Consider the following 14,231-nt stretch of genomic DNA (forward strand, 5'->3'; position numbering starts at 1 on the left):
ATATCCTTTTTTTCTGCTATCCATTTAGCCAACATAGCTGGCTTTTAACCCATTAAGTACTGCGCGGGCTCCCGCTATCGACGCTGAGCCGATGCCGGTTCGGCTCTGTAGCCGAGCCGGCAGCGGGAGTTGCGGGATGTCATCTGTAATCTACCGCTGACATTCCCTGGTAACACCTGAGGTCGGAGTGGGCTCCATTCACGGGTGTTTAACCTGTTAAATTCCGTGGTTAGTGTGACTGCAGCATTTAACATGCCTTTGGGGGGTCTTTCCCCCACAATCGGCCACCCGAGCCGTTTTCGGGGGTGCCGATCCTTGCTATGGCAGCCCCGAGGTCAAATCCGGACCCCAGGGCGTCTGTGATGAAATCTTAAAGGCAAAGTGTCAGCCTATGCATGTGCATAAGCTGACACTGCTAATACTCTGCAATACATCAGTATTACAGAGTATTACCATGAACAAGCAATCAGATGTTGCTCAGTAAAAAAAATAAATCAATAAACATGCCCATAAGCCCTAAAACATATAAAGAGACATATAAGGCTCAAAAAAGTCTAAATCATAACACAAACCCCACATATATAGTATCAACGCGTCTGTAACAACCCGCTCGCTGTGCGCCCATAAAACAAGTAGCAGCAACATGTGGGGGGTCTCTGTAATTGGGAGAAATTTCATAACAAATTGTATGGTGGGTTTTCTCTTTATCTTTTGCAAATGTGTACATTTTAGAGCTAAATGAACGTATAACTGACAAAATCGCTCCATTCTAAATTTCACCTCCATTTTGATTCAATTACTATGTAGATCTCAAGGGGTTAACAACCTTCCTAAAAGCTGTTTCTGATAGTTTGAGGGGTGCAGATTTGAAAATGGGTTGGTTATATAGGGGTTTTAATGTAAAATATGTAAAATTTCATTCAAAATCGTATTTATCCCCAAAATAGTAGATTCTGAAAATACGGAAAAAATTTATATTTGATTTGTAAGCCGCGCGACATCCAAAAAAAATTAGACATATTGGAAATGTTATTCAGCAACTTATTTAGGTGGTAAATCGATCTGCCTGAAAACATGATGGTTTAGAATTTCGAAAATGGCAAAATTAAAAAAAAAAAAAATTATTATTTTTTCCTTTTTTGTAAATAACACAAAACTTATCAGCCAAAATTTATCACTAAAATGTAGTACAACATGTGGGGGGAAAAAAAAAAACAAACAATCTCGGAATCACTTTGATAAGAAATAGTGTTCAAAAGTTATAACCATATAAAGCAAATGGGGCTGAGCCTGAAGCTGTAAACTGGCTGCGTCCTTAAGGGGTTAAACCAGGTTGTTTATCAAATTACAGAACAGCGATTGCAATGGCTTCAGAATGAGCTAATTGTAACCAAGTTTATGCCAAGCAAGATTCCATATCAATAAAAACAAAAATAATGAATAAAACTGCCTAACAATCAAAGTGTCACTAAGAATCAAACAAACACAGTTCTACAACTTGTCGATTGTGGTTTCTGCTACAAAATGAATCTTGCACAACAAAGCTTTGGTTTCTCAATAATAACAGTTGTACAAACAAAGGGAAACCAACATCAAAAACTGCAATACAAGAAACTCTAAACACTCCTTTTCTTTGAAGGAATCCGTTTGAAGAGAGGTGTCTTTCGTTATTGGTGAGTGAAATGAGAATTCAGCGTTGAGAATTGGACCTACAGTCCCAGTGAAAGACTAATTAAATCCATGCGAAGATCTATGCCTGAAACACCTTCACACATTAAAGGAGAAGCTACTAGTTACTCTTCGGAGCAGGCTGTTGCAAAACATTTAGTCACAGATGATACATGTTCACACTACAAAAGTAGTAGTCAATGTTGCAAGCCAAAACCCAAATTGTAAAACAAAATTCGAACACACTTATAATTAATCTAACGTTTTGGCTTGTTGTTTGACATGAATGTGTGAAGGTTAACACTGTAGCAACTGAATTCAGACATCCTCATCCACATTAAACAAGGAGTCTTATAACAGGAATATGCAATATACTTAGGAGGATATGATGAACTAAATATATGATTTTATTTATCCTTTTATCAACAAAGTAAGCAACAAAGTCCAATTTATCGCTTTTCATACCAGTTTCTGGTCTACAATATTGTCTTGAAATTAGTAATTTTTGTAGCCCATGGCCACCTTTTGGCATGTTTGCACTGCATACTTCCCTCTTCTGAAAATGTAAAGGACAGGATCTCTTATTGTCCAGTGGTATTTAAGTAAAAAGTTAGTTCTTGTGCAAGGGTATGATTAGGTAACAAGGAGTGCTGGAGATTCCGATAAGTTATAAAGAGGTATGAGCTTTTTTATTAACCCTTTAAGGACCTGGCCCTTTTTTTGCTTTTTCATTTTTATTTTTCACTTCCCACAATCAAAAATATATAAAATAAATTTAACACGTAAAGATCTCTGTGAAGGATTGTTTTCTGTGTAACAAATTGTATTTCATAGTGATGGTATTGAATATTACATTTCATGTACAGGGAAGCGGGAAAAAAAAATCAAAATTCAGTAAAATTGGTGAAAAAAAACCCCATTTGCAGCGTTTTCTTGTGAGCTTGGAATTTACGGCTTACACTGTGCACCTCAAATGACAGGTCTACTTTATTCTTTGGGTCTGTGCGATCACAGGGATACCGAATTTGTATAGGTTTTATAATGTTTTCATACATTTACAAAAATTAAAACTTGTGTAGAATTTTTTTTTATTTTGCCATCTTCTTGCGCCAATAACTTTTTTATACTTCAGTGTAAGGAGCTGTGGGTGGTGTCATTTTTTGCGACGTCTGATGAAGTTTTCAATGCTACCATTTTTAGGACTGTACGACCTTTTGATCACTTTGTATAAATTTTTTTATATTTTTCAAAATGGCAAAAAAGGGCCATTTTCAACTTTGGGCGCTATTTTCCATTACAGGGTTAAATACAGTGAAAAATCGTTAATATATTTTGATAGATAGGGCATTTTTGGATGCAGCGATACCTAATGTGTTTGTGATTTTCACTGTTTATTTATATTTATATCAGTTCTAGGCAATGGGGGGGAATTTGAATTTTTAGTTTTTTTTTTTTAATTATAAATTTTTTAAAAAAAAACTTTTTAATTTCTACTTTCACTATTTTTCAGACTCCCTAGGGTACTTTAACCCTAGGTTGTCTGATCGATCCTAAAATATACTGCAATACTACCGTATGGCAGTATAGTGGGATTTTTCTCCTCATTCATTACAATGTGCTATACCTATACGCACCGATCGCGGGTGTTACCAGTAAGTCTTTGCTGCAATATGCGGCAAAGACTTAGCGGCTAAGGAGAGGGCTCACCCCGTGAGCCCTCTCTATGCAAGTGCGGCCGACCCGTGACAAGCTATTTGATCACGGGTCGTGAAAGTGTTAACGTGGTGAATTTTACTTTCGTTTAAGGGAACCTACCACCACAAATCTACCTATAAAGGTAGATCGGGTGGTAGGTGGATCAATGGGACGTGAGGATAGCCCTTTTAAGGGCTAATCCTCATGTCCCCACACTATTTTTGTTAACTTTTATGCAAATTTACTTATGTGGCTACTGGGGGGTGAAGTAGCCGCATCTGAGGTTACACGAGGCGGCTACTCCACGCCCCGGTAGCCTCTTTTCCCCTCCTACTCACCCATCTTCGGCGCGCAGCTTCGTGTAGCTGCGCGCGCTCGTCCGGCGATCCTGCCGTCTGCGCGGGCATGCTCTTCTGCGCATGCACAGACGGCAGGATCGCCGGAGCTGCGCGCTGAAGATGGGTGAGTAGGAGGGGAAAAGAGGCTACCGGGGCGTGGAGTAGCCGCCTCGTGTAACCTCAGATGCGGCTACTCCACGCCCCAGTAGCCGCATAAGTGAATTTGCATAAATGTCTAATAAAAGTTAACAAAAAAGTGTGGGGACGTGAGGATTAGCCCTTAAAAGGGCTATCCTCATGTCCCATTGATCTACCTACCACCCAATCTACCTTTATAGGTAGATTTGTGGTGGTAGGTTCCCTTTAATGTGTTTTGCCAGTCTGCAAAGCTCTCAAACATTAATTGTCTTATTGAATATACAGGTTGCAGCACAAAAGTTGGAGAACAATGATGCACATTTTTCCATTTAAAACTCTTACACACATCAGAACCACAGATTTTATGGATAATTAACTCTTTGTCAAGAATTAATATTTAAATACTAACAATAGTTCCTGATAAACATTTTTCATATTTTTCTATTTTATTATCCTACGGCTCACCATAGGCTCATTTAAGTGCAAAACAACAAATTTACAAAAATTCATAAAAATAAGATGGCAGTACTTTCAGTGTGCCAGTTGACAATATGCAGATGACTGCTTCATGAAAGGATTTTTAAACTTTGAAAGTAATTTAATAGAAAGTTAAAATAATAAAGAAGCAGTGGAATTTTGGTCTTCAATTGGCTAGACGAATTCTCCACTATACCAAACAATGCTACAATTTTACTTTTTAGACACGTCTCTAGTTTATGGCCAGTGTTACTCAACCTACACTCACCGGCCACTTTATTAGGTACACCATGCTAGTAACGGGTTGGACCCCCTTTTGCCTTCAGAACTGCCTCAATTCTTCGTGGCATAGATTCAACAAGGTGCTGGAAGCATTACTCAGAGATTTTGGTCCATATTGACATGATGGCATCACACAGTTGCCGCAGATTTGTCGGCTGCACATCCATGATGCGAATCTCCCGTTCCACCACATCCCAAAGATGCTCTATTGGATTGAGATCTGGTGACTGTGGAGGCCATTTGAGTACAGTGAACTCATTGTCATGTTCAAGAAACCAGTCTGAGATGATTCCAGCTTTATGACATGGCGCATTATCCTGCTGAAAGTAGCCATCAGATGTTGGGTACATTGTGGTCATAAAGGGATGGACATGGTCAGCAACAATACTCAGTACTCAGGTGGGCTGTGGCGTTGCAACGATGCTCAATTGGTACCAAGGGGCCCAAAGAGTGCCAAGAAAATATCCCCCACACCGTGACACCACCACCACCAGCCTGAATCGTTGATACAAGGCAGGATGGATCCATGCTTTCATGTTGTTGACGCCAAATTCTGACCCTACCATCCGAATGTCGCAGCAGAAATAGAGACTCATCAGACCAGGCAACGTTTTTCCAATCTTCTACTGTCCAATTTCGATGAGCTTGTGCAAATTGTAGCCTCAGTTTCCTGTTCTTAGCTGAAAGGAGTGGCACCCGGTGTGGTCTTCTGCTGCTGTAGCCCATCTGCCTCAAAGTTCGACGTACTGTGCGTTTAGAGATGCTCTTCTGCCTACCTTGGTTGTAACGGGTGGCGATTTCAGTCACTGTTGCCTTTATATCAGCTCGAACCAGTCTGCCCATTCTCCTCTGACCTCTGGCATCAACAAGGCATTTCCGCTCACAGAACTGCCCTCACTGGATGTTTTTTCTTTTTCGAACCATTCTCTGTAAACCCTAGAGATGGTTGTGCGTGAAAATCCCAGTAGATCAGCAGTTTCTGAAATACTCAGACCAGCCCTTCTGGCACCAACAACCATGCCACGTTCAAAGGCACTCAAATCACCTTTCTTCCCCATACTGATGCTCGGTTTGAACTGCAGGAGATTGTCTTGATCATGTCTACATGCCTAAATGTACTGAGTTGCTGCCATGTGATTGGCTGATTAGAAATTAAGTGTTAACGAGCAGTTTGACAGGTGTACCTAATAAAGTGGCCGGTGAGTGTATATCACAGGAATATGAACTGTGAATTTGCTCTTCACCAGTGGCCACCACACCCTTTTAAAGCAGAAGTACAATTTTGAGACCATCTTAAACAATACATACAATATTGGTTCCACAATACTTACAGTGAAATGGTCTTTTAGCTTTGTAACCACAACAGAATGGTTTGTGCCATCCACAAAAACAGAGAGGTCCCAACTCTTAACATCATTCTTAGCTACTGGAACTCTAAAATGACAAAACAGTATTGTTTCTATTACAACACGTCACACTCATTTTTGCTGTGTAAAAATGATGAAATGGTTGCTAACTTTAACAAATTTGCATAAATCAAAGGAGTTGGCCACTCTAACAAATTTTCATGTGCTTTTACGGCCTTAATAATATTTCATAAATATTTACCAATTGATTCATCATACTTGATGCTTCCTTTAGTGCTGTGTGCAGACTCTGTGTACAGTGTAGGATGTTTGTTTACATATTGGAGATCTGATAGGAAGGACCTGTAGCAGGAGATTATGACTCATCCTGCTCCCCTCCCCAAGTCCTCCTTATCGGTCAGCGAGATGGCCTGACAAAAAACCCACACTGGAGGCTGCCATTAGGACGGAGTGAAGGAGTGAGAAACAGAAATTTGTGTAGCAACGTAGATTGCAGTATATGGAGAATAGGGAAAGGTTGTAGCTCTCACAGGCGGCAAAAACACAGATACATATACATGCAGAGACCAGTCTAATGGAACAGATTTATTAAAAAGTGGCCAACCCCTTTAATAGTAAAGGTGACTTATTATACAAAAGCGTTTCCTTCACCATTTAGTTGGCTCCTCATATACTTCCCCCCTTTCTGAAAATATAAAGAGCATAAAGCTCCGCAAAGACACTATCAATATAAATAATTTTAAAATTACAACTACATTTACATACAACTGAGCAATTTAGCGACACCATTTTGTTACCTTTTTAGTGATTTACAGAATAAATATCCATAAATCAGACAATGATCAAGTTTCAGATTCTGGTCAAATGCACATTATGTAATGAAGGAAAAGTATCCTCTACTACCGCTGAGCAGTGAATGCGTAAAGTGTGTATTTAGATGTAAATGGACATTATATTTTCAAATGAACCGAAGATAAATGGCAAATAATACTTTTAATCACTGTTTTGACAGGTAAGTCTACTGGAAAGCTCATAGTATCCATAACAACCCTTGAGACAAAGTTGAGCGTTGTGCAGAAGACACCTGCTGAGACTGGCACAAAGGTGTCTATGAAATATTTTTATTGGATGAAGCCAGACATCTGTCATAAGTGACATAATGCACAGATATGTCTATATAGTGACACATTTTAACACTCTAGGTTTAGAAAAGGCTTTTGGCTAAACATTTTATATTTGCTGTGCAAAGGAGGATAGTTAGTGAGAGTTAGTGAATCCATAATTCGATATCTACTCAGGTTTAACTTCGGAATGATAATTTATATTAAAAAGAAGTAAATTGGTCCAGGTTAGCTTAGCTGCATTTTATTTTGAAACACATCTGTGCAAAACACTTCTGTGCAAAGAAAAACCCTTTTGTGTTTATGCCGAAAAAATGCATATTTTGGCTTTTTTTTCCATCAATGATAATGATTGACTTTGCATTAACACATATGACAATCCAAAAGAATGTGATCCCAACCAGGATAAAGCTACCAATTACTTGTCAATTCAATGGAAATAATTATAACTGAACATCATTACTTATTGCAAATGTTAATGGTGATATTTTCCACTTATAAATTGACCACATATCTTTAGGATAGGTGGGGGACCAACTGTTTATAAATTTTACTTGCACAGATGTACACTCAGTCTCTGCAAGGAAGTATGGTATAGCCTACTCATTAAAATGATACCATGCCAAAACTCCATGTACAGCAGGTGATTGTATGGAAGTGTTAACCTCCCAGGGGTTGCGCCCTTAAAGAAAATTTGCCACCAAGATCAATGATTATAAACCAAGCACATTGACATAAATGTGTCTGTCCCCGCTGGCAGGATCCACTCTTTAAAAGGTTATTCCCATTACGGTTGTAAGTTATAAGATTTTTCAATATACCCTCTGTATTAATTCCTCACAGTTTTCTAGATCTCCGCTTGCCGTCATTCTATAGAAAGCTTCTATGTTTACTACCAGTGGACAGAAATCTGATCACACAGGTGCACGGCTCGTTATACCGCACGGCGCTGATTACTCTGTGTTAGAAAGAGTCGAGCACCTGTGTGGTGTGACCATGGTCAGATTTCTGTCTGGTAGTAAACATAGAAACTTTCTATAGAATGAGAGCAAGCAGAGATCGAGAAAGCCATGAGGAATTGATACAGAAGGTATATTGGAAAACTTTTGATAATACAAACAATTACATTAATTTGCTGAAATGGGAATACCCCTTTAAGCTTGGCCTTGTTGTAAACTTCTTCATCTATTTAACAGTGAGTGGGTCTTTACATTAGTTAAAGGGAACCTGTCACCAGGAGACCCATTTTTAGCACTCCCCCAGTCCCCACAGAGCATAGTACATACACTGCCAAAGTGTTTTTGAATTAAAAATAGGTTTTACAGAAAAAAAGATGTTATATTGTACCTTTCATTAGCATCTGCTGTGTGACTAGGCAGTTGCCAAATGGGAGGGTCTGGAAAGGAGCAGTCCCCCCCCCCCCTTGGGATTCAGATACTCCATGCGACGCAACGCCCCCTGCTCCTCTACAGCCAATCCTGAGTGAGGGGAGTTATTCATATATTTGAAAAGGTCACATGTTTCCAAAGGGTGGGGGGACTGCTCCTTTCCAGCCCCTCCCAATTGGCAACTGCCTAGTCACACGGCACATGCTAATGAAAGGTACAATATAACATATCTTTTTTTCTGTAAAACCTATTTTTAATACAAAAACACTTTGGCAGCGTATGTACTATGCTCTCTGGGGACTGGGGGAGTGCTAAAAATGGGTCTCCTGGTGACAGGTTCCCTTTAAAATAACGTCCATCATTTCAACAGTATACATAAGATATTTTGAATACAAACATATACAGTAGATACTGAACAACTCTTAATACTGTTGCATCTGATTGGTAGTGTCGCTATGTGACAAATGAATGCAAATCTATTAAGCGCAAGGTTCAAGTAAACAATTCAAATATAATAGATTTAATAGCCCATAACAGTAATACAGTACTCAAAAATGTAAACCTCATAGGGTGAAAATGATTGTAGTGTTTCCATTCTGTACAATTTCTGAATTAGTTTTGTGGAATTTATTTACATATGTATTATCAAAACACAAAGACGAATTATGAAGTCTATAAAAGTGGTGCAATTAGGAATGCAGTCATAAAAGCAAACTATCGCCTTAAAACAATAGGCAAGAGTGAACCAGTCATTAAGAAATTCATCATCACAGCACTAGCAGCAGGTGGCATGTAAAATGATCAAGAATAATGTGCTGGGTTCTATAGCAAGTAAGGTCAGTTTCACATAGAAATCCCTGTTGGAATAAAGACAGAAGGATAAAAAGAGGGGGACCTTGAGTATGTGGGCCATTCATCTGAACTAAGTTCAGAGAATTTCTGGAGCTGTGAAATATATGTTATGCAAGTGCATAGATGTATTCTGTGGGGGTAGACTGAACCAAGCTACACTATGACTACAAAGCAGCCCTCCCATGGTTCATGAATAAGTCGAGGAAATGATCAGGGGGTTTGGGGGGGTGAGATGTTTAGACAGATGGCCCACTTAAAATGCCCGGGACAGAGCATAAGCAATTTTAATGAAACTTTAGATCTACCCTTTTTTATTTCCTCTCAACCCCACCCTTAATGTTAAAGACACATAAACAGACATGTAATAATATGCCATCGATTTTGAAATACAATATAAAATAAAGATGACTTCTGTGCCCTGGTGATAATAAATTCATATGAATGGAGAACATTTCAGAGAACCTTCAACTAGCTACATGAATACAAAACATGGAATTGCTAGATTAAAGGAATTCTTCATACAAAACGAACCAGCCAAAAACAACACAAAACTAGCTTTGCTATCGGACTACTTTCAACATAAAAGTTCATCACACTGTATAAAGATGAAAGTCTGGTATTTGCACTATTCTCAATCCACAAAACTAAAACCAAACCGATTTCTGGAGATTGTTCAGTGTGTCCTTAATCTAAAGGCAATGACACAGTCACCTATGAATATTTCAATTTAAAAAAAAGGATAGAAATATGTTTCCAAAAGTGGTATTGTCTTCTGTGAAGTTGCTCTGATAGCAAGGGCAGTATGTGCAGCAGTACACTAAAAAAATAAGTATAATATAGAAATAGATGAGGTGATAGGGAGATGTATCCTTGGTTTATTATCTTTTTTTCCTTCATGTTTATGCCGTTCCTGTGTCCTTAAAAAATAATAAAAACTTATTGTGAATGTCCAGTTTTTGTTTTTGTCCATGAAGATTACCTGATGTCCATAAATAATGTTATTCCTCATGTATACACACAGGCCTATTGAAAAGTGGGGGAAAGCTTTACAATATTTTAGAACATGCAAAAGTTCACAGTGGATCAAAGGGGATGTTGCTTATATTTAATCTCATTATTCAGCCATCAAGTAATGTCAGCTGACTAGTACACACTCTCCCTGGTCTCATCATGACCTACTTTTTATGCTACTTTATTTTGTCTAAATTCTGTTGTAAGTTTTTCTAAATTTAGGAGTATTGAGATGTCTTCCCCTCTTGCAACTACACAACCCAAAGAAAGATTTCACCTTCCTGACCAAGCCCTATTTTCAAAAACTAACAGGTGTCAATACAAGTGGTTATAACTTTGTAAAGCTTTAACAAATCCAGGTGCTTAGGTTTTCTCATGACATATTGAAAATGTGAGCGGTTTGTTTTGTGTTACGAAAAAAAATTGACATGTCAAAAATTTGAAAATGCTCCATTTTCAAAGTCTGAACTTCTCTGCTTTCCAAACAAATAATCACACCACCAATATAACTAAATAACCAACATTAACCCGTTACTGACATTTGACATAATAGCAGTGCATCACGTGAGGTGCGTTCCTGCAATTTGCAGTACTATTGCATCAAGATTCTGGCGCCAGCTCCTGAACGGAGCCGGCGCCAGAAGCTGTGGGTGTCTGCTATAATATAATGGGCCTCTAACACCCTTAACATTGGGCCCCTCCCCCGCGGCGCTTACCGGGGGTCCGCTGCTCCAATCGCAGCCCCGGGACTGCCAGTGTCCCGTGGCTCCGTGATCCTCTTCCGGGAGCCGGGTCCCGGCTGTAACACACTGAGCATGCGCAGCAGGTTACATTACACATTGTAATACACCTGTATTACACTGTGTAAGGTGAAGAAGAGCTTGAACAAGCGATCAGTGGCTTCGGTCTATAAGACATAGCACTTTTAAGCAAGATTTGCTAAAAAGTGCGTCTTATAGTCCAAAATATACGGTATATCATCGTCCGTGATACAAATGTGAAGCATTTGGAGTGTGAATGATAATTACATCATTTAGAATGTGACAACGTAGCCTATTCAGTTTCTAATAAGGGATATACAAAATGGAGTAAAACCTTATCCTTTGCCTCATTCATAATGTGATCAAATTTGGACAGTGTGGTACGGGACTTGTGGAGTATAGACTCTGGTTGGTTGTGTCATAGCTGGTTCAAAATAATTTGGGGCAATTTAGAGTATTGGACTAGATTATGTGTATCTTCTGTGTTTCCCTAAAATGTTTAATTGCTGCTGTGATATTTATAATGTGTTACCAGGACCTTGTTATAGACTGGATATATGATAACTGCCAGTCCAGATATCATCACACTGTCCATTGGTTTATCTATGTGTATATATTTTAATGGGGTGTTTTTAAATACTTTTTTCTGGTCATTGTGTATGACTGATATGATGAATAAAGATTAATTATGTGTAGAATATAAAGTATTGGTTACTCTACTTATTCAGTGCTATTGAGTTTTTTTTGGTTGAATGTTAGCTGAGTGGTCCTCTATTTAGCCCTTTTTTTAATTATTGCCCAGTTTTACTGAATAAAAATAATACTGGACAAAAATCTGTTTTCAGGTATAACTTCTGATTTCTTAGATGACCGAGCTGGTTGAAGGCCTATTTTTTGCAAAAAGTCTTTAGTGGTATAACTTTGGGGAACCTAACTTTGGGGAAAACTTTCATCTAACTTTTCTTTTTATTGGAAAAAGACAGTTTTATTATAAAACCGCTTTGGCAATGTGCACAATGTAAAGAGACATGGGGGATTCAGAAACAGGGCTCCTGATAACAGTAGAAAAAACTCTTTTGTGACCGGAGCTCAAAAACGAAAAAGACGATCCATGCACGTTTCCTCCTTATTTGTGCAGCAAACAAAAGGGATCACTTTCAGGGATAAGTCACCATTCAGACCAGAAACCGTCAATATTTTCACTCCTGTCCTAGTCTCCTCCACTCACTGTATATAAGAGACATATCCAGACATAGTGTAGACAGTTTCAAACTTTTAAAACTTTTATTTCCAGTTCTACTCACATATGTAGATAAAAATGTGCATATCACAAATAACTCCACGAGGACGCCAATCCTTGCCCGACCCAGGGTTTCGCCTCTGTGCTGCCCCGGAAGAAGCACAGAGGCGAAACCTGGGTCGGGCAAGGATTGGCGTCCTCGTGGAGTTGTTTGTGATATAAATCAGAAGTTATACCTGAAAACAGATTTTGTCCAGCATGGATCGTCTTTTTCGTTTTTGAGCTCCGGTCACAAAAGAGTTTTTTCTACTGGATTATTGAATAGTGGATGTTTGCTGGATCCATCTAGGACCGTTAAGGACAGCTCATAAGAGGGAAGGTGCAGCACCACGCAATTTTTGTTGGTTTTTACTCCTGATAACAGGTTCCCTTCAAGTATTAGGCCACAGTTATTAACCCCTTACCGCCAAAGCCACTTTTCACCTCCCTGACACGGAAAATTTGCCTTGTCACACCAAAGTGCTTATAACTTTTGAACGCTTTAACATAGCCAACAGATTTTGAAATAGTTTGTACTTTATGTTAGTTGAAAAATTTTGGTGGTATGTTTTGAGTTGATTCATGAAAAAACCTCATTTGGTGAAAATTTTAAAAAAATTCTTGATTTTCAAAATTAAAAATGTTCTACTTTTTCAACAGAGTCATAACAGAAAAAAGACTTGATAACTAACATTTACCAAATGTTGACATGGTTTTTTATGCATCCTCTAATTTTTGTAGGATGTTATGGGGCTTTGAGCTTTAGGTGTGATTTTTAACATTTTCATAAAAAACTCAATCTTGTTTTTGAGGGACCTGAACAGATTTAAAGTCACTTTGAGAGGCCTAAATAATAGTAAACCCCCCATAAATTAAATAAATACCCCATTATAGAAACTACACTTCTCAAGGTATGTAAAACAATTTTCAGAAAGTTTGTTAACCCTTTGTTTTAAAGGGGTTAAAACAAAATCTTGTGCAATTTTTAAATTTCAATTTTTCGGCTAAATGAATGTGTTTTTAAAAAAAATGTGGACTGGTTTGGTATTTTATCCACTGAGAATGTGTCAAAGTTTGATGCCCAATTTCTCCCGAATATAACAATACCCCATGTGTGGTGGTAAAATGCTGTATGTGCACATACCATGCCATTAAAGGGAAGATGCGCCATTAAGAGCAGATTTGTATTGTCATTTTTTAATGGCTATACAATCTTTGTTTGGCAATTGGGGACACACAAGGGTTTATTTTCTGCGACATTAGATGCACTTTACAAATACCATGTATAATTTTACCACCAAAAAAAGGGAAAACCTACTGACTTGAGCCAAGGGTGGGAAATGCATCTGTCATAGCGTTCCCAGTCCCCTGTAGTATGTATGTAGCCTGCCAGCGCCCTGTAGTATGTATGTAGCCTGCCAGCGCCCTGTAGTATATAGCCTGCCAGCCCATTGAAGTGTATAGCCTACCAGCCCATTGAAGTGTATAGCCTACCAGCCCATTGAAGTATATATCCAGCCCCCTGTAGCGTATAGCTATAAACTGAGTACTCACCATTCCGACGGCCCGGGCAGCTCCTCTTCTATCTTCATGTCCGCGACAGCTAGAGGCGCTGCCCATGGAGCTGTCGCAGACCTGCCGTGCACACGGAAATAGAAGAGGGATCATTTTTACTTTGTACTTTATCAAATGTGTATAGGGAATGTTGGTGTTAAGGGGTTAAATAAAGTGAAAGTCCCCCAAACGCCAAAGCCACTTTTCACTGTAAGTGGTTATAACTTCGGGACTCTTTATAAGCGGACCAGAGTTAAGCCAAGGTACCTAATTTTACCACCAAAAACTGGGAAAACCTAC

The 14,231-nt window shown here is 38.8% G+C and overlaps 1 protein-coding gene across 1 annotated transcript in view; it reads right to left on the bottom strand.

The window, feature by feature from the left end:
- Positions 1 to 14,231, bottom strand: part of PCCA (propionyl-CoA carboxylase subunit alpha) — a 261,842-nt gene that overhangs the window by 94,611 nt on the left and 153,000 nt on the right. Inside the window, exon 19 of the mRNA XM_072135508.1 lies at positions 5,930 to 6,032. Coding sequence (XP_071991609.1) covers positions 5,930 to 6,032 — 103 coding nt within the window. The remainder of the gene's footprint in view (positions 1 to 5,929; positions 6,033 to 14,231) is intronic.

The sequence above is a fragment of the Engystomops pustulosus genome, chromosome 2 (genome assembly GCF_040894005.1).
Source record: "Engystomops pustulosus chromosome 2, aEngPut4.maternal, whole genome shotgun sequence".
Classification (NCBI taxonomy): domain Eukaryota; kingdom Metazoa; phylum Chordata; class Amphibia; order Anura; family Leptodactylidae; genus Engystomops; species Engystomops pustulosus.